This window comes from Arvicanthis niloticus, chromosome 12 (assembly GCF_011762505.2).
Source record: "Arvicanthis niloticus isolate mArvNil1 chromosome 12, mArvNil1.pat.X, whole genome shotgun sequence".
Classification (NCBI taxonomy): Eukaryota; Metazoa; Chordata; class Mammalia; order Rodentia; family Muridae; genus Arvicanthis; species Arvicanthis niloticus.
In genome coordinates, this window is record NC_047669.1 from 46,638,505 (window position 1) to 46,659,290 (window position 20,786).

The 20,786-nt window shown below is 41.5% G+C and overlaps 1 protein-coding gene across 4 annotated transcripts in view; it reads right to left on the bottom strand.

Moving 5' to 3' along the window:
- Positions 1-20,236, bottom strand: part of Nsun3 (NOP2/Sun RNA methyltransferase 3) — a 49,891-nt gene extending 29,655 nt beyond the window's left edge. Inside the window, exons 1-5 of one of the 4 annotated variants that reach the window (XM_076943059.1) lie at positions 19,994-20,236; positions 19,030-19,139; positions 9,324-9,419; positions 2,171-2,357; positions 1,096-1,217 (exon numbers count right to left, since the gene is read on the bottom strand). In XM_076943059.1, coding sequence (XP_076799174.1) covers positions 1,096-1,217; positions 2,171-2,357; positions 9,324-9,419; positions 19,030-19,139; positions 19,994-20,005 — 527 coding nt within the window. In that variant the 5' untranslated portion in view covers positions 20,006-20,236. Of the gene's footprint in view, positions 1-1,095; positions 1,218-2,170; positions 2,358-9,323; positions 9,668-19,029; positions 19,140-19,687 lie in introns of all 4 variants that reach the window. The other 3 variants (XM_076943056.1, XM_034514778.2, XM_076943057.1) reach the window with 3 other exon arrangements.
- Positions 20,237-20,786: the final 550 nt, after the last annotated feature.

The following is a 20,786-nucleotide window of genomic DNA, read 5'->3' on the forward strand; positions in this document are numbered from 1 at the left end:
GGGCCTCATTCCAGCCCATGAATGCTCTTTGACTGATGGCTCAGTCTCTGGGTGGATGAGGGGAGTGGATGGATGAGGAGGATGGGTAAGCGCCCTCTCAGAGGCAAAGACGAGGGGGCATAGGGTGACGAACTCTTGGAGGGAGGACCAGGAAGGGGTAACAACATTTAGAATGTAAATAAATAAAACAATTTTAAAAAATAGTGAAGGCTATTCTGTTGGGAGCCGACTTTAGTAGAAAGCGGCTAGATCAACTTTGCAGCCATCTGGAACCATATACCCTGATGAAAGACTTGGTTGTCAAAAGCCTATAACAGCTGAAGCACACTCTGATAAATATATTGTTTATCCCACATAGCTTGTTTTGCTGTTTAGTGACCTCAGCTGTATGGTGCATGTGGTAAAATGTTTTCACCTGTGTTCTCCTGCTTGTGTATATAAATACCTCAATTCCCTTCAATAAGGGAGACTTGAGAAAATAGAAGAGACTGAATCACACCCTGTCTTGTCTCCATTCTTCGAGTCTCCTGCCCCAAGAGCCCCACACTCTCTCTTGACCAGAGCACTAAGCCCCCAAAGCGTTGAGGCAAAAGTGTTGAGGCAGAATGTGGGCCTCAACACTATTCCATGAGAAGGGAAATAAAATACTGGAAGCCTCAGTGCTTACTCACAGTTTAGGAAAAAAAAAAAGAAAATTGAGGGAGACAAATGTGAACAAGTATTTACATCTTCCTAAGAGATCCACTTCTCCAGAAAATTACCAAAATATGAATCTGGTCCAAAAGTACTTCCACGGGAAGACTGCTCCAATTTTGGACAAACAGCATGCTAAGCCCCTGGCCTGGGACAAACCTAGACAGAAAACAACTGAATCACAGCAAACTCCTTCATGGCTTTTGAGAGACACATTGAGAAAGAAGGCAATACAGCATGAGAGCTTAAAAAGATGGCCCGGAACGTTTTGCTTGCACCTTTTGGGGAAAATAATCAGAACACCTAGAAGGAAGTTTTCCATTTGCCCAGCTGACATGCTTGACTGCAGCTATTTAAATTATATCAGGAACCCAAATACGCTTTTGAATAAACAGTCCTCACCTTAAGAGCTCTACTTGGAGGACAGGCAAACTGTTCCTGTGATGGATCCTATGGGCTGCTTTCTGAGAGTCTGACGAGAACAGCCAGCTTCGATCATTTGAACATGGAGCGTCAACTAACACCTAGAGAAAACAGATGAACAGTGCAAATATACTTAGGCCTAGGTATGTGGAGCCGCTACATGACAAACAGTGCATAAATAAAACCAGCACCTCAGGGACCCAAGATATGACACACTAAGTCCTTTTATAAATTTGTCTCTGTTTACAGAAAACTCTATGCAGTATTAGTGTTTGTTTCAGTGGAGAGAGGGAGCATGCGCAGACTAAACATCTTTGGTGCTATTAACTGAATTGAATAATATTCCTTTTTCTTTTTCTTTTATTTGTTTGTTTGTTTGTTTATTCATTTATTTTGGTTTTTCAAGAAAGGGTTTCTCTGTTTAGCCCTGGCCATCCTGGAAGTAACTCTGTAGACCAGGCTGGTCTAGAACTCAGAGATCTGCCTGACTCTGCCCTCTGTGTGCTGGGATTAAGGGCATGTACCATTACACCTGGCTGTATTTAATATTCACGATGACTACAGCTAAATTTAGAAAAGTTACTCATCTTCAGAAAATGAGACTATTTCTGAACTCTAAGTATTTTTTTTTCTACCCTAAGAAAATCTTTCATTGTTGGAAACTGAACCCAGGGTCAGTGTTTAAGAATTAAAAATTCAATTTTAATTTATTGAAATGACCTTTCCTCATCTACCATACTCTAATATGAAACATTACTGAATTAAAGTAAAATGTACAATTTTTTTCTTTTTACTGGTTCAAAAAATAACTGATCATTTCCTGAGTAACTTTGAGGTCCAGAAAATAACTTTCTATAATCCCTGAACCCAAAATCACTGTTTCCACTGAACCATAGTAACTATCAAATGAAAAATACGTCCACATCCACTTTATCAAAATCTCCCGGAGCCCTGACAAAGTGTACCATCTGGAAGCAGAAGGCAAACAACAACAGAGCCACACAATGCCGTATCACTGGGAGTCTGTCAGTTTTTCACAATACAATAAAAGTACCTTGTCAAACGATGCAGGCTGGGCAGCTCCCATCTCTCTGCCATCCAATTCAGACACTTTAATTATATCTATCAAAGGCTGTGGGATGAAAGATTCCAGCGTCTGTCTAAGCCATCTTCCTCTCGGGCGATCATATTCGTTACAGAGAAGATAACCTGAATATAAAGGATTAAAAAGTTCCCAAGTACTCCAAGGCAATGTCACTGGTAAATTCTACTTTTAGCAAATAAACTTCAGAAAAATCAATGCCTCGGAGATACAGCTCAGAGGTAAGCGTTATGATAACTTTAAAAACAAAAACAAATGCATACTCTATAAACTATTTATACAATGTTGTGCCTCACACCCTCCTAGAAGCTCTCACATTTATTCAATCAAGCTTAATTTGAAAACTTACAGATTCCTAGAGGTGCTTAACAACCAAAGCTCACATACAGTTTTCACCGTCAAGTGTCAGCTGTTGACACTAAGCAATAAATCCTGATAGGTGTGTAAAGTTCCTTGCTGGTAGAAGGCATTCATTTTAAATGAAGGAAGGTAATAGAGTGTATTTAAAAAAAAAAAAAAAAAAAAAAAAAAAAAAAAAAGTACTCGAGCTCCCAGTAAGAGATACAGGGGTTCAAACTGAGCCTAGGAAAGTTACTTAGCTCTGTGACAGTGATGGTTTCCTCATGGGGATTAGTAAAAGTTGATCATCATACCTGCATAGTTGTTGTGATTAAATGTCACAGAAACTGAGAAAAGAAAGGTGGCTGAAGAAGACCCTTCAATGGTGGTCTTCCCAAAGAGACACCGATTTGAAGGGGCTTGGAGAGCCGGGTGAGAGAGTGTCTGGCCTTAACATAGTGTAAGAAGATGCACCAAGGAAGCAGAAAAGAAAGAGATGTCCTTGTCAACATCCCTCCAAGTCTAGGCAGTGTGATGAGAGAGACTCCTCCTACTTGAAGCAGGCGAGAAGAAGGAAGTCCAGACTTTGACCTGACATCCAGTAGCATGGCCTGCCCCAGTGAAACCCTGTGCCAGATAGGCTTGTAGCTCCCCACCCATGCTACTACTTAGTGACTCCCTAGCTAGGCAGCTAGATGTGGCCACTACTCCACCACCCTATCAAACCAGAGCTGGAGATGTGAGTGAAGCTTCAAGCACCTGGAAATCAAGCAGAAAACTGAGCACAGGACTTTGTCTTGGGGCACTGTGTTAAGACTGCCTGAGAGTCCAGAGACTCCTTCTATGACCTTGGAGGACAAACAAGCAAACAAACAAAAGCAGGCCCCATCCCACTAGTAGGTAAGACAGAAAAGTTAGCACAAGACTTTGCCTTAGAACTGTGGCAATACCTTACTATGAACATGTATCTCTCATGGTGAAAAAGCCTACCTTTTGTTAAAACGCACAGGCAGAGCTAACAATGCACTCTGAGGTTACTTAAGACTGGTAACTTAAGATAAGTACTTAGGACTGAGTCCTATGTACTCAGCCTGTTTGTTTGACTTGCCTGAAGGTAGGCTGAAAGCAACCTTATGAAACAATTATTCACAATGAATATTGGAAGTGTCATGGATGTCAGCTGGTAAGTCTGCAAAGATGACTGCAGCACTGTTTGTAAGGGTCAGCTGGCATCAGTACAGTGTCATCTCTTGTAAAACCCTGTACAAAATCTCTGTATTCCCCATCCCTTCCCATGTGGTGTTTTCTGTGCTGTTCAAATAACTACAGAGCACCACTCTTTACTGGGGATAGAGACACAGACACAAGCACAGAAAAGACAAAAGATGATGAGAAAGTAGTTAGGCAAGTTCAGGTTCACACTCAGATTACAGATAGGAGAAGTGATAGAAGACATAGGGAGAGAAAAGAGAGAATTCAAATCTGGGCTCACCCTTGGTAAAACTACTCCCAGGGCAGTGTTTTGATTTCTCTTCCTTAATGCATTTGAGGTATGCTGAGGTTAATATTATTTTAAAACTGATGCAAGAACTCAGTGCCAGGCTGGTAAAGGTGGGCACATTCTAGCAATCCTAATCCACATCCCAATGCCTATGAACTGTGGTCCTAGACCTGTCTTAATGCCACCATCAACTAAATTTCTAACCTTCCCAGTTTCTCTTGTGGTTGGTCTATAACCAGGACCATGGGTGGACATAAATCCACCTAAGATTATATAGAGATTATATAACAACATAGGTCTCAGTGTCCCTATGTTATGATGGTCTCAGTAGGCTGTGGGCTTTGGGTATAATCTTGGTTTTCAGTATTTTTTTAACCATGAAACTATCAATTCTATTTCCTCCCTGACAAATCAAGTGGAAGCAGCTATCTACTTCACGGCAAGTAAAGAGAGGTGCTGGGGTGGTGAAATGGTCTGTCCCAAAGCCTGACAACATGAATTTGAGCCACGGTGGTATTGAGGAAGGAGATGACTCACTCCTGAAAGTTGTTCCCGAGGATGCACATGTTAGAAGGAGATAGTTGACCACTGCAAGCCACAGTTTGGCATCCGCAAGTGTGTCCTGGCAAGTGGACATGTGCACCTCCAACACACAACGTACACAAACATCAGTGTAAAAGGGGTGCTGATTTTTAAGCAAAGAGAAGGGAGATATGTATCAAAATGCATAAAGCCACCAAGTAAGAGCCTGGCTTGGTCCTTTCCCCTGTGGCACAAAACCAGGTTTAGCTCTAGTGCGTGGCCATAGAGCAGTGACTGCAGGTGAGCCAATGAGCCTACTCCAGCCTTGGAGGAAGGTTTGTAATGACAAACTATACCTTTACGCACCCCTCTAGTTCATTCTGAACTACATACCTACTAAAGATATGTAACAAAATGCATCTTGGGAAATCAGGGCGATGAACCAGCAGCAACAACAAAAAAAACCAACAGTGGAACTGTAATAAACCCAGACTTAGGATGCCATCTAGTGCTGAAGCACCAGAAAGGCCCACAGACCCATGCAAACCTCTTAGAATTTCATAAAAAGCAGACACAGACACAGCGATAGAATAAAAACTGGGAGAAATACCTAGTGTTTATGCACAGACTATTTCATATATCAGGTACTAAAAATCTTATAAGAATCATGACCACATTTAATAGAGAATTATAAGACACGAACTGACCATAAAACAAGCAGCACCTGGATAATGAAAAGAGCTAAAAGTAGTATTTTGGGGGAAATTTGGTAAGATTAAAAAAAAAAAAAAAAAAAAAAAAAAAAAAAAAGAGAGAAAACTTAATACCTAAACAGAGAAACAACAAATTAAAGCTACTCTTAAAATCATCTAACAAATACTTAAATGTAAATGTAGTAGAAGGCAGGAACAGCAAAACAGATCAAATAACAAGAAAAATGATAGTTGCCTTGAAAATATTATTTGAAAATATATAGTAGCCTAATACAGCTGTCTCCTGAGAGGCTCTGAAAGAGCCTGACAAATACAGAGGTAGAGACTCACAGTCAACTATTGGACTGAGCATGGAGTAGTTAGAGAAAGGACTTAAGGAGCTGAAGGGGTTTGCAACCCCATAGGAAGAACAACAGTATCAACCAACCAGACCCCCCAGAGCTCCCAGGGACTAAACCATCAACAAAGAGTACACATGGATGGACCCATGGCTCCAGCTGCATATGTAGCAGAGGATGGCCTTGTCATCAATGGGTGGAGAGGCCCTTAGTCCTATGAAGGCTCGATGCCCCAGTGTAGGGGAATGCCAGGGCAGGGTGACTGGAGTGGGTGGGTGGGGGAACACACTCATAGAAGCAGGGGAGAGGGGATGGGAGAGGGGGATCCCAGGGGGGAAACCAGGAAAGGGGATTCATTTGAAATGTATAAAAAAAATCAACAGAGAAAAATAAATATATACTGTTGGAGAAAAAAAGAAGTAAATAAAAGCAGGGGTTGGGGATGAACAGAGCCTGTGAGAATTTGATGTCACCATCAAAAGAGCAAATACATGAGTTCCAGGGGTTCGAGAAGGAAGTGAAAAAGCCAATGGTGTAGAATAGACTTCACTATAAATCTCCCTAAGCCTAGAACAAGATTTAAGAATCCAGACACACAGATATCAATGGTCATATCAGATCCAACACAACCAAATTTACATTAAAGTACTTTATAACCAAGTCTTGAAAGGTTAAATAAAGACACAATACTAAAAGCAACAGAAATGTGGAAAATTGCCTACAGATATGAAATCGTAGCTTAAAGGGCAAACATGAGTAAAAATTCCAATATTTCCTCTACCAAATGTCAACCAGCTGTCTAAACTGTACCACTGGCAGTAAGAGAATTTCCCTCTAGAAGGGTTACAGCCCTTGTGGAGTTTGACCATGCCACTCTATTAAGTTGCATTGTTTCTGTTTAGCAGTTCATGTTTTACATTAGAAACACAAATGTTTTCTCTTTTTCAGTAAAAACTAGCATACTTGCAATAGCTGGGTTTTTTTTTTAAAGATTTATGTATTTTTATGTATATGAGTACTCTATCTGCATGTACACCTGAATGCCAAAAGAAGATATCAAATCACATTATAGATGGTTGGGAGCCACCATGTGATTGCTGGGAATTGAACTCAGGACCTCTGGAAGAGCAGCCAGTGCCCTTAACCACTAAGACATCTCTCCAGCCTTTCAATAGTTGTTTTAATTTAAAAGAAAGAGGAGAAGGAGGAAGTGGAGGAGGAAGAGGAGGTGGAAGAAGAGGAGGAAGAAGAATGGAGGGAGAAGAGGTAGAGAGGAGGATGGGGAGGAGGGGAAGGGGGAACGAAGGGAAGAGAGGAGGGGGAGAGAGGGGAGGGGAAGAGGAAGAGGAAGAGGGAGGGGGGAAGGAAAGGAGAGGGTACAGGGGATACTGGGGTACAGGGGAAGGCAACTGGATCACCAGATAGACAAGTAAACTAATTCTTCAGTCATTTAAAACCCTTTCTTCAATCAAAGATATAACATTGTTGTCTAGGACAATGTCCAGTGTGGATTTGCTGTATAAACTGCACACTTAGTATTGCCATCATTTTAAGTTTTTGCTTTTCTATAAGCAGCAACCAGCATTGCTTCTGCATTCCACATGTGAATACCATTGCTAACTTAATTTTGGCTTTAAACAGCAGCATGAAGACACCAGTGCCTTGAAGGGAACCTCTGTCATTAGTCCCACTTAGACGAAAAGCTCCTTCATTTGGATCACTGCTGGCAGTTCACTGCCCTTAATGTAAGCCTCTCCCCCTCTTTAAAGGCTACAGTGTTATCACTTTACCTTTGAGTTCCAGAGCCAATCATTTTCCTCACTACAAATGTATAAATATCTATAACCCATGAATGAAGTGATTTAAGATTGAAACACCACTTCTCAAAATGGAACCCGATTCTGATATTTCTTTTCCATCTTTTACAATATTCATCATTCTATTCCTAATTTAACAAGCTTGTAAGAGTTAATATAAGAGCATCATCAAGGAACACATAAGGGTGGGTGTAAAACAAATACTCCTTAAATGATTCCAAAAAGCACAGCTCAGATTATAAAATAGTAATGTAACCTTACTAAAATCTAGCCTTACTATTTATTTTTATTTCTTATGTCAAAATACAGAAAACTTCAGTTTCAAAGTCATATACAAAATGTAAAACATATTAGGTGCTTAGGTGTTTTTTTTTCTCCTAAATATCAATACATCTGTACCACAGCCAAATATCTCTGTATCAAGCCAAAATGTGGCTTCACAGTTTGAATGATTCCAAAAACTTTTATTTCAACAGCACATGTTCTCAAAGGAAGAAATTAATGAGCAGTCTATAAGCTGTAGTATGTATGTCCTGGGGAAAAATAATACCTTTCTAAGAGACCGGAAAGCTTGGAGAATGTGAACAAGTCACTTTTTAGATCATCCCGCTTCCTAAATAGACATCTCCATCCACATGGCCATTCACCAAGTTTGCAAATAAAAGCAAGCTTTTCCCTCATCCATAATCTTAAGAAAAATGGGCTACAGTTTAGAAGCCTCCAGTACTTCAAAAAAAGTTCAGTTTCAAACACTAAGAATCTGGAGACGAGGCTCAGCTAGTAAGAGCTCTCGATGCAAAATGATCGCCTATATTAATGTAATTTACAATGAAATGGACTCATTTTGTGTGTGGATGTGTGTGTGCATATTTTGGTTGAACAAGCATTTAGAGAGAGCAGAGGTTGATTTGGTTATCTGTCTGTGTTCACAGCTCTCTACCCTAGCCCCAGGAACATTCCTCTCTCTACCTCCTCAGTGCTAAAATGACAGGCACAGGGCAATATGCCTAGTAATTTCTTCTAAATGTGGTGCTGTGAACGCAAGCTTATTAAGCCCTCATGTTTACATGGCAAACACTGTACACTGTACTGGCTGAGACATATCCCCAGCCCCTCTACTTTACACCAATATTAACAAGAACAATGTCACTGTAGAACTTACTGCATTGTCTAATACTATCTTCTCTGCCACATGTGGGCATGAGAACTTGACCTGTGCTCTAGGAATAAAATAATTTAAAGATCTCTAAAAAAATGAGAGCATAAAATCCTTCATCGAGCACTTTTGTTGTGATTATGTGCTCTGGGTCATTGCCCTGCTATTCTGAAAACTGTCAAATTAATTTCACCTCTTTTTCAAATGAGACTATTAGGTAATTTGTACATATTACATAGTGTATATCTACTGAACAGAACTGCTTTAGAACCGTACAGTCTAAGGAATAACACAATGAAACAGTTTTAAGTAGATTTTTGTGTGTTTTACAAAGAGCTATGATGACGACATGCAGACAAACCTCTCAAGTATAACAGGAGCTCTGTGACAGAGCACTTACTTAGCCTGAGAGACACCCTGAGCGCCATCCCCCGTGAAATCAAGCACAAAAGGCAAAGGAAAATCTCAAAACCTTTCTCACTTAGCCTAGGAGCGCTCGCCCATTCTCTGGGACATGCGTCCCCGGAATAGAGCTCTGCAGTATACAGTGCTCTTTCCCATCCCTCCTCAGCTGTGTTCTCGTCCCCACTCACGGTGTCCTCCTGTCACTCAGGACTCCTAACCCTGCACACTCCTTCTCACCCCTCTTCCTCTGCCTTCCAGGTATCAGAAATACCGAGGTGTGAAACAATGTGAGGTGCAGACAGAGCAGACAGTACCTGGGTAAGCACACTGCAGCAGAGCCACGGATTTCCCTCCAGGAGCAGCGCACAAGTCCAGGACTGTCTCCCCGTCCCTCGGTTCCAGAGCCAGTACTGGGAGAAGGGAAGCAGCATTAAGCAGGTAGTACTGTTTCAATCTTCCAGTCCGATGTCGTTCTGAAGGCATTCGGTCTGGAGTTCGGCTGAGGTAACACTTCATTGATTTAGGATAATGTAGTGAAGCTCCTTGAAGAGCTGTGTGATAGCCCCTCAAACGCAAGGCCTTTTCCAGTTCAAAGGGATAATTGAATCGGTTGAAGAGAACAGCATATTGCCACAGTGATGGAGATATCAGAACATCCCTGTGACAGAAAATGAGCAATAAATGCACATTAATATCATGAACTAGTGCATTTTAAAGAAGAATAGGGTGAATGCGGTCATAGGTTTACACTTCATTTACCTGTGATTCTTCAGACAGGATGTGTAATGGTAAATCTGGACTGCCAGTGTGACTGAGCTGAGAAACAACTGCATTTACTACTGCAGACCTCTGGCTGTTTCTCTGAGATGACTAGTTTCTGAGGCTTTTGCCTAATCAATAGATTATTAATCTCTGGTCAGATGTGAGGCCTGGCTGAGAAGTAGTAACACTAGGGCTGTGTTCTGGGGACATAAATTTTGCCTCAGCCCCTCCCATTTCCTTTTCTATCCCCAGGCCCTGACAATGTGAGTGACTCTGTTCCACTAAGTTCTCCCCGATGACACTTCTGAATCTATGAGCAAAGTAAACCCATCACTTTATAGTATTTTCATAACTCACTCTGTAACTGCAAGACAAAAAATCTGACTAATTCAGGACTGGTCTTCCTGACTTTCTCTTTTCTTCAAAAGACTGTGATGTTGCTCATCCAGACTTTATTTAAAAATATGATTTTATTCATCTTAGCTTATTGTAAAATTACTTTTGATCAGTGTATTAGGGTCGCAAAGAGGCTGGGAAGAAGGCAGAGGGTACGAACTTGCTTTAAAAACATGAGGATACCCAGCAGCCAGGAACAAAATTAGGGAGGCAGTGCATCCCTTAAGCCCAGTATTGAGGGGGCAGGGAGCTATGCTTTCTAGCACATAACAGCTAGCTTCTGGTTCAATGAGACAGCCTATCTAAGGGCAGTAAGACTGAATGCAATAAAGGAGGACACCTGAAGGTCTGCTCTAATCTCCGCATATATGTGCACAGATACACACACCTGTACAAGCATGTGCAACCACATACCCACATGTTTGATGCATGTATCAAACAAAGATATCACACACACACAAACACACACAAAGTGTTCTGTGGTGCCTTAAACTGTAGCCTCCAGACCACCGAAGGCTTGCCCTCCGAATGCAGCATGCCTAGAACTTACATAGCTTTGTATCTGCCAGTAGGCATTTTTGTTGGGGATGGAAAGATGGCTCAGTAATGGTTACAAGTAATGGTCTTGGAGAGCACACACAAACAAGTGTCAGCATCCATATGACAACTTACAACAGTCTATTCAAAACGTGAATCCAGTGCCCTTTTTAGACCCCGAGTGCTCCTGCACACAAGTGATGCACATAACCTGTGCAGGCTCAAATTTAATTATTAATAATAAAGCTTTCAGAAAACAAAATCCAGAAAAAGTGGTTTTTGTGTGTCAGTACTTGCACAAAGAAGGGTTTTCCTCAGTTATGAAATTCAAGGCCAAGGATTCACTTCAGTAGAGGGAAACTTAGTATCACAAAAAATAATGTGTTTGAAGGGATGAGCATTAAGCTCTTTGCCAACAATAACTGGGGTTTACAAAGTTAACTTTGGGGAACTCTCCAGTAATAGAATTAATGACTTGACAAGAGGCTCAGATAAAATCATCCAAGGATGATTTTAAACATCTCTGTGGACTAATGGTGCAGGTTTCCCCTGGCAACCCATCTTCCTAGTTTTGTATTCCACACAACAATTAGCTCTCTTGACAATCACAAGCTCACATCAACTGACACATGATGCATCAGGAAACATTTATTTACTAGCTGACCTTTCCGGCTGAGTTTTTTGGGAGCCTCATTAACCATAGTCAATTAAATAAATTCCAGCTGCTATTCACCCTGAAGTTGCGTATGTGAGAAACGGCTGGATTGAAATGTAACACCTGTGACTCATGCATGCCATGTGAATTTCAATCACTCCCGAACTGTGGAGTGCTTTCCCTTTCACTGCCTCTTGCATACGACTATGGACTGTACATCTACCTCATTTACTTTGCCACTGGATACTGCCTGGAGTTACTGCTTCAGTAGGATAGGGCCTGAATTTTTTTATTTCTTTTAAAGAAAACTGGTGACTTCTTTACATGTGTGTGAATATAGGGTGTGTATGTGCAAAAGTGAAGGTCCATACATACTCCGTTGCCTCTGTGGAGGCCAGAGTTCTGGGAGTCAGTACTCTGACTGTTCCACCTTACTGGAGGAGGGTCTCGTTTGTCTGTGCAGCTGCAGTTAGTACCCCACACCAGTCAGCCCTCCAATTTTCAAGCAATTCTTCTTCCATCTTGCTCTCCACTAGTGAGACAGTAGATAGTGAGATTGTAGATGTGTGCAGGAGCATTCAGTGGATCTGAGCTGAGGTCAGGCTTACTTACCAAGCACTTGGGCCCACTGAGTTATCTACCCCACCCAGAGTCAGAAAGTCTAGTTTCTAACTATTTCCAGGTGGTACAATGGCCTCTGTTCTCTAGGGCCACACTTTGGAAACTACAGCTTTAACATAGACCCCAAACTGAGACTGAGGGAGCCATTATAAATTTTCTGAATGTATACCACTCACAGGCCCCAAAACAAACAGGAATGTGCTCACTGTGGACAGTCATGTACAAGTCTGGATTAGCTCAGTGTACACCAACCACACATCCCTTAACAAACAAGGGTACTTCTCAACTGTTTGGCCTAGGGCACCGTATTTCTTTTCTTCAGAACTCACAAAGATATTCTTGGATTTTTATTATTATAAGAAAGTTTTAGGAATCAATTGATCAGGTAAAAAAGTACTTGTAATCCAGAGGTCATGACACATATATGTAGCCCCAAAAGTCAAGAGGCTGAGGCAGAAGGCCAACCTGGGCTCTATGTTGAGTTCCAGATTAGACGGTGCTAGAGTGAGGAACCTCCTCAAAATTAGGGGAAGTGTGGTGGGGAAGTGGGAGGAGTGGAAGGAGGAGAGGCTACAGTTTGACGTGTTGGATGAGAGAAGAATAAATAAAAAGAAGTAAAAGAAGCATGTCCATAGAAAGCTCAATAAAGATTATATTAAAAACATTAAACGTGGAGAATTCACACCTTCACAGAGTTTAGTGTTTTCAACCCCAAGCAGTGTGTTTTTCTTCACTAAGATTTTCCTTGCGTTCTCTTAGTAATGTTATTAATCTCATTTCCTTAGAAGAATACTGCTTAAGCAGATAGGTAGTGGAGGAACATCCCTGGCTTCTGTCCATTATCTAACATGCTCACTGAGGAGAACATGAGAAAGAAGTCCCAGGACCAAGGCAGCAGCAGCACATGCACATGGGGAGGAGGAGCTGGCTGTTGTGTTGGCTGTGGTGGATGATATGGATACACAGTGACAGTTACAACTGTGGGTTCCTGGTATGGAGCTACTCACAGACTTAAGGATGAGAGAGCCTGATCAGACCTGAAAATAGGCACTGTGGTGGTGACACAGAAATCTTCAGAAACTATTCTCCGCTGTTTATGAACTAAACAAAACAAAGTTTCATTAAAACAAGTAAAATCAGGGTCCCTCATGATCTACATCAAGACCTATTGAACTGTTTGGATTCGCGTGAATAGCATTCTTTTGAGACAGAATGTCACTATAAGGTCCAGACTAATTCTTGCTTTACCTTTCTGAGTGCCTAGCATGAATGGTTGCCCCAAAACCCTGCTCCTACAGCACTATATAAGAGTACACAAGGGACAGACCTGGAGTATTTCTATCCTGGCACACAGAGGCAGGCCTGTTTCAACAATAGGAAAGGCTTGCCCCATGGGAACAGCCAGAATGGACCTGCTCAACGAAGCACTGTTAGGAGTTGCTGAGGTTCGTGCACCCGAGCCCAGGAAAGCCCCACTATATGTCAATATAGGACTCTCAGTCCCCTGAGCACTTATCATTGTCCACTTAACGCTCATGTATTAATACTTCTTCAATATATTTTTATGCTTAGGAACCATTTTTTAACCCTTTTATTCACAATTGCAACCCTTTTTTGTTTGTTTTGTTTGTTTGTTTTTGGAGACAGGGTTTCTCTGTGTAGACCTGGCTGTCCTGGAACTCACTCTGTAGACCAGGCTGGCCTTGAACTCAGAAATCTGCCTGCCTCTGCCTCCCAAGTGCTGGGATTAAAGGCATGCGCCACCACCACCCGGCTAATTGCAACCCTTTTATTCACCATTTTATTCACAATTGCCTAGCATGCACATTCACACATGAACTCCATGTGTACTATCAGGTTTGATCTCCCCGTGTCCTTAAATCTGTACATGTAAAAATAGTAAATTCTAGATTCCATTTTCAATAATCTTAGTGAAATTTACTTAAATTTTGATATGTATTAAAGATAAGAGTAATATTTGATAGGAAACTGGTATCTTACTGAAAGAAGCTTTTGCTTCCACGTATTCGTACATGAATACACTGAGGTTTCAGTATCAATTTTATGCCCATGTTGGGCTTTTATAAACCAGAGGAAAATTACCACTTAAGTTAGTTAAAACTCAGTATGTTTTGTTAAATTCACAACACTTTTCATGTTTCCCACCTTGAGTTCTGAGTTCTGTCTCCAATATCTCCCTAACTGTTACTGATTCATCACCCACTCTGTATCAGTGAGCTGGCAACTGCAGCTCTCTGGCTGTGTGGAAATGCAGCACTGGAACCCACTCGATGTCAAGCTTCCATTTAGTTTCTAAGTCCTGACACTGGCATCCCATGTCTTGGGCATGTGTGCATTTTGACATTCTAGAAATATTTTAGAAATGAGTCAAGGGATTAAGAGCACCTGTTGTTCTTACAGAAGACCCAGGTTTGGTTCCCAGCATCCACATGGTGGCTCACAACCACCTATAATTACAGTTCCAGGGATCTGATGCCCCTTCTTCTGAGCTCCTCAGGCACAAAGCACTCACATGATACATATAAACACAAATGCAAGCAATACCCATACATGTAAAACAAATTAAATAAATCTAATAATAATTTTTAAAAAGAAATGCTATATAGAAGTGAAAATGGTACATTGTGCAACTGGGCTTTTTGTTTTGTTGCATTTTTGTTTCTTTCTGGTTATAGAAGAACCAGAGAAAGGCAAGTTGGGAAAAAAAAAGCACTTAGGGATCTGGGTGGGCAGGCTCCTGAGGGGGCTCAGAGACTGCTGGGACTTGCTGTGAGTGCCTGTCCCTATGAAAGTTTTTGTGACTCCCGTTTTTATTCTTACTCAACATGACAAGTTGTTACTGTCTTCCTGCAAAGATGTATTCATTCATTCTCTTTGACCATATGCTGTTACCTATTTACAATATAACTTTTTATGTTTAAATTTTATGTAAAGTGACTTTAAACAATAGTAAACTAAACTTGCACAGAGGAGTGACTGACCTGTGAGAAAGTCAATGAAATCACAGGAGCAGCAGTCATTAGGCCGGTTTGCCTATTGTGTAGGGTCCATAACAGTAGCAATAACTACAATTTGCTGAAGCTTCTGGATAATGTAAAGGAATCAGTTTTATACACAGTTTTCATACCTATTCCTCTTTCTATATTTCTGATGTCCATGATGAAACATAGAATTTCATAGACGCCGACTATGCACTTCTACCACTGAGTTATACCTTAAGCCCGGTAATTACTATTTTAATAAATCTGGCACTTAAAACGTGAAAATGACATATTTGGTAATGCAATCTTTCTCTAGCTTTTCTGTGACACTCTTTTTGTCTTGTTACTCTGCTCCCTATCAAACCTTCCTCTCTGGTGATGAAGCTGACAGCTGCTAGGAGCTTGAATTTCCAGGGTTGAAAAAAATGAAAAATCCTTATAATAATGTCCTCCCTGTCCACTAGAGGGTGCTCACTGGACCAATCTGAGGATTGGTCTCAGAAACAGGACTCATGGAAACACTCTGCAGTTGTTGAAGGGGCTAACTGCTTTTCACCTTTTCCTGGCAATGCTTCACAGAGGTTGCCTCAGACCGTTGGAAAATACAGATATTTACATTGCCATCCATAACAATAGCAAAACTACAGCTATGAAGTAGCAACAAAAGTAACTCTATGGTTAGGGGTCATTACAACATGAGAAACTGTATTAGTCACAGCACTAGGAAGGTTGAGCAGCACTGGTGTATTTATGAAAATTTATATTCTCTTTTGAAATAACTATATGGACCAGGTCAGTGGTGGCGCACGCCTTTAATCCCAGCACTTTGGAGGCAGAGGCAGGTGGATTTCTGAATTCGAGGCCAGCCTGGTCTACAGAGTGATTTCCAGGACAGCCAGGACTACACAGAGAAACCCTGTCTCGAAAAACCAAAAAAAAAAAAAAAAAAAAAAAAAAAAAAAAAAAAAAAAAAAACTATATGGAATACATACTGTTTTGCTGTTTTGCTTGTCTTACAGATCAGGACAGTGTGGTAGAGATTTTTTTAATAACTCATCTAGGTTCTATGCTACAAGATGCTGAGAGATTTGAACCAAGCTCTTACCTACTATAAGGAAGGAGGGGGCCGAATAACTAGTGCCAAAGGCACAGAGGCTCCTCCCTCTTCACTCCTAAGACTCTTGGTTCAGGTGTAACACTGCACAGAGTGAAGCTTTCTTAGCAAGGCAGAGCATGAAAGGTAGCGTAGGATGGCCAGGGTAACACAGTGAAGCATGGCAGCACTGAGAAGCATACCAGAGTAAGACTAACCCACAAGCCCTCTCCAGATATATGGTGTGTACTCATTTACAAGCTGGGACCTCTGTATGTCTCCATCTGACTATCTGTAAGTGGAAATTACTGTGCCTCATAGGGCTGTGGAGGGTTGGTGTTGGTTTTAAAATGATCAGTCACCTGGAACACAATGCCGTGACATTGGGAGAACAGTTTTCAGCAATGGGAGGTAATATGACTGACCAAGGATGCTCACAAAACCTAGGTACCCAGCTCTTTTAGGAGATTCTGTCACAGAGACTTGACTGTCCATCCATACAAGTCAGCTTTAATTAGATGCCCACCCTTCTGCAGGGTGTTCCCTGGTTTGTGGTCTACAGCTCCCTTGTTGGACTAGCAGGCGTGGCTCAAATCCCCAGGTAAACAGCTGACTTCTATCAGGGCATTATCAGCACAGTTCAAGGACTCAGAGATCACCTCTGAGGAGGTTAAGAGAAAACCCCAGACTACTTCCCAGTAAAGTTTCTTTATTACAAAGATATAATGGAGTAAGGAAAGGAGTCGCACAGTGATGCCTCCAAAGGAGAGAACCAAGTGAATTGTAGCAGCAGCCTGAGCTTACAAGACAGGGATAACCTGCACATCAGTATCCTGAATGGGAGAACTAAGAGTAATTGCTGGAAAACTGAAGCAATGCACTCAGTCTGGAAAGGAACTGCATAGTGTAAGATGACATCTCATGGATGCAAAGGTAAAATTCTGCTACCCACTTCCCTGAAGGGAACAAGCTGGAAGCAAGTACAGCAAATGCTGAATTATGGAAACTTTGAAACCCAACCTTCCCCCACTGCTACAGACATCTGAGAAATGTGAATTCCTTTCTAGACGAGTGGGAGGAGAAGAATGCTGATAGTAAAAGTACTTAAATGAAGTGTAACATTATGTTTGCAAATAACTGTAGAACAAATATACAACTTTGTTCTTACTCCCCTGCATGCTCTGCCTTTCTAAGAAAGCTTTTCTTTTGCCTGTGGCAAATTTAGTACATGTTTATGCAAAACTTAAATCACCATGAAATCCTACCAAAAAGGTAGACAGAGCAGAAGGCACGGCTAATTACTTGGCTTTGAGGTTCACTGCTCATTTTGCTCAGGGTCAAATAGTAATTTATAAATCTTGCTGCATACACTAAGTAGAAAATCAACTCATTACAGGTTATGATTAGCCAGGTTACTAAAAAGCCTTCAGACAAAACACCTCTTACAAATCTTTTGTTTTAAATCATCCACATATGCTAATTATATCCCAGGTATGAGGCACAGTACTGTCAGTAGTGGGAGATCAGGACTCAGACAGTCTGGGCAAAAGTTCCAACTCTACTTACTAACCAGCTAAATAAATTTACTCAAATTATTTTAACTCTAGGCTATAGCCTAAGAAAAACTGGAAACAAATTATTTATTATTTGAACACAAAACCTACCTACAAATGCACGAAGTATGTGGTTCTTTAGATAGTCCATATGAATGAATACTTCTGCATACTAAACTCCTCATGGACTCATTATATACATCAATACTCACGTTTTGATAGAAAACTCATAAAATGTAGCATTGTTAAAATACCTTGCATTTTTGTTTCCTAAATATCTTAATGTTCTAAAATCACCTTTGACCCACTTCAGAGTTTATCTGTATTCTAAATTATGCTTAAGGTTGTTCTATGAAAAGACTACGTACTCAGTTCATCTCAAAAGAGATGGTATAAAACCATCATCTGAGATATGACTGTCTGAGCTAAGTTCGAGACTATCCAGTCATATGACATTTTTATCTCTGCGGTGCAAAACAGATTGGCAACCTTCCCTCAGCCCTGAATGTCTGGTTCCCTTTGCCAAGTTAATTCCAAAGTCACCAGTGGCTTTCACTGACACCCACACACCACAATAAATAAAATGCCCTATTATTAATGCATGTTTCTGGAATGTTTAAGGTTTCCCTCCCATCTACTTCTCCCATGAATAGGCTATATGGAAACTAGACAGAAGGACTATGTTGTTCTTTGTATTCTAGGGGTATCATATATACCAATCAGATATTCCATACAAAACCCCATTCACTACCATTCCCATCAACAGCAAAAACTCACCAAAACACAAATCACATTTGTCCCGTTAAAAAAAAATTAGCGAATTTATTTCAGGGAGAGTATGGTTGAGCACAGAGATCAAAGGACAACCCACATCTCTGGGTGCCAACCTTAATGTCCAGTGCTTTCCCTTCCTGCCATTTCAACCATGGCATCATGAAAGTCACTCTGCCATTTAGATTGGTCTGTCTGTCCATGTGCAAATCTTCCAGATACAGATGTAATGGCGACTCTAATTGCCAAATAAAGCACGACTTTAGCTAAGATGGAGGAGCACTGACTTTAGGGACTTGTTATTTTCTGAATTTCAGAAAGTTAAATTTCTTCGAAGTTTGAATTTTTATTACAGCATTATTTTGTAAATGTAGTGCATCCCCATTTTACAGATAAAACTGATTGCTTGAGAGGGCATTCAATTTTTCCCGCTCACTAGAACGTTTTCTTTTTTCTTTTTGCTATGTGTCCCTCATCTCTACAGCTCAAGCAGGAGAGGGATACTAGGTGATTCCTTCACAACTAAAACGTAAACTCTTCCCTCCTGGACTGTGGAGCTCTTGTCAAGGAGGTATTTACTATGTACTTCCACTGTTCTCTCACAAAATACCAAGAGACAATCATACTAACCTTACTGTACTCCAGGAATCTCCAAGTTCTTTCGAATACTGTTTGTCAAACTGATCCAACACAACTCTGCATAGCTGTTTGGCAAGCTTCCCCTCTGATTTTGCTTTCAGCTATGATATAAGAAAAAGTTGCTGACAACACACTGTGATATCACACATTTATTGAAATCTGACATCAATGTGAGCTGAAATTTTTCTATCAGTATTTATTCGTTGAGACTTTCATACATGTATACAATGTACTTTGATAACCACCTCCCCACACCACTCCAACCCCGCCCAGACTCTCCAAGTGGGTTCCCCTTCCAACTAACTTCAGATCCTTTTTAAAAATCCACTCGGACCAACTAATGCTGTCGTTATGTACGTGGGTGTGTGGAGCCATACCCCAAAGAGAACTAATTCTCCAGCAGCCTCAGCCAGCTACTGCCAATAGCTAATCAGGATTGGGGCTTCCTGCTTTTAATGAAATGCTTTTTTAAAAATGTCAGTTCCTACCATGGGAACAATTCCTTACTTATAACAAAATTGTTTCATGGTGTTTCTCGAAGTGGTTATTACCCAAGTGTAAGGCATAAGTTAAGGTGAATCTATTCTAAGGAAAATTCAGAAGCCATCAAAGTTTTCTTTTTTAAAGTAACACTGTAGAGATGTATCACCTCGGCAACCTGGCCGTCAAGGTAAACAAGCATTCCAAAGTTTATTTACGGAAATAAGCATCACCCTAACTTTCTGGATCTTCCCTTCATCACCAGGGTGCACACAGAACGGGAATGCTCGCAGTAACACCGCCTGCATCTCAGCGCCGACCCCGGGGCCTGACCCTCCAGGGAAAGCGGAAGGACAGAAAAACACCAGGAACACACTCAGCATGGTTCCGGGCTTTGGGCAGTGTGGGTCCCATCCCAGTCCGCCCTGTCTCTCGGCAGCTCCAGTCCCGGGCGCTCGACCGCCGAGGGTCTCACCCGAGTCAGCATGGTCCCGCCTGAGCTAGCAAACTACTGTTCTTCCTTAAGAATGCGCCGAGGAACACGTAGAAAACCCGCACTTCCGGGTTCTGCACGGAGGTTTCGGGTGCTTCTCATTTCCTGTTTTCGTTCTCGCGAGATTGTACTTTAAGCTACCAATATCTCGCGAGAGACTCAGGTCCCGGGAGAGGCGGAGCCGAAGCTTTCTTCCTGCTTCTAAGCTGCTAGCGGGCTATCCCCAGGGCAGGATCGAGACTGGGTGATGATTTACAGTCACCTTTCCCATCTCTGCTCATGGGGGACAGAAAAGACCTGTATCTTAGGCCGTCGGTGTTTTAAATCCAGAGGCATAGCTGATTTACGAAACTGAGCCTCACGATGAGAAAAAAAAAGGCTAAAAGATTAAATCACTCCTTTCCTTAGAATGTACCTTTAAAATGGGAAGCCTCAAATGTTACATTGAAATATGGACTCGAGCTCTCAATAGAGACTACAGGGCATGCGCTGAAAGCTGGCTGTTAGCGTGTTTTGTAACCCGCCTGACAAGCATGAAGCTATTTCCAGAGATGCTTGTGTCTCAGTCTATCAGCCTCTGAAACAATGGACTCCTGGAATATCCGGCTGAGAGAAGGAAAGGGGTACAGCCATTGGAAAACCAGTCTTCTGGAAAGAGATTTCCAAGTTTTAAAAATGTCAGAGCATCTTCTAACAGGATGAGATTGAACCCGGATGAGGATGGCTAATTAGTCCCAGGGCCACAGATCCCATTAGGACCCCAAAGACAGACACG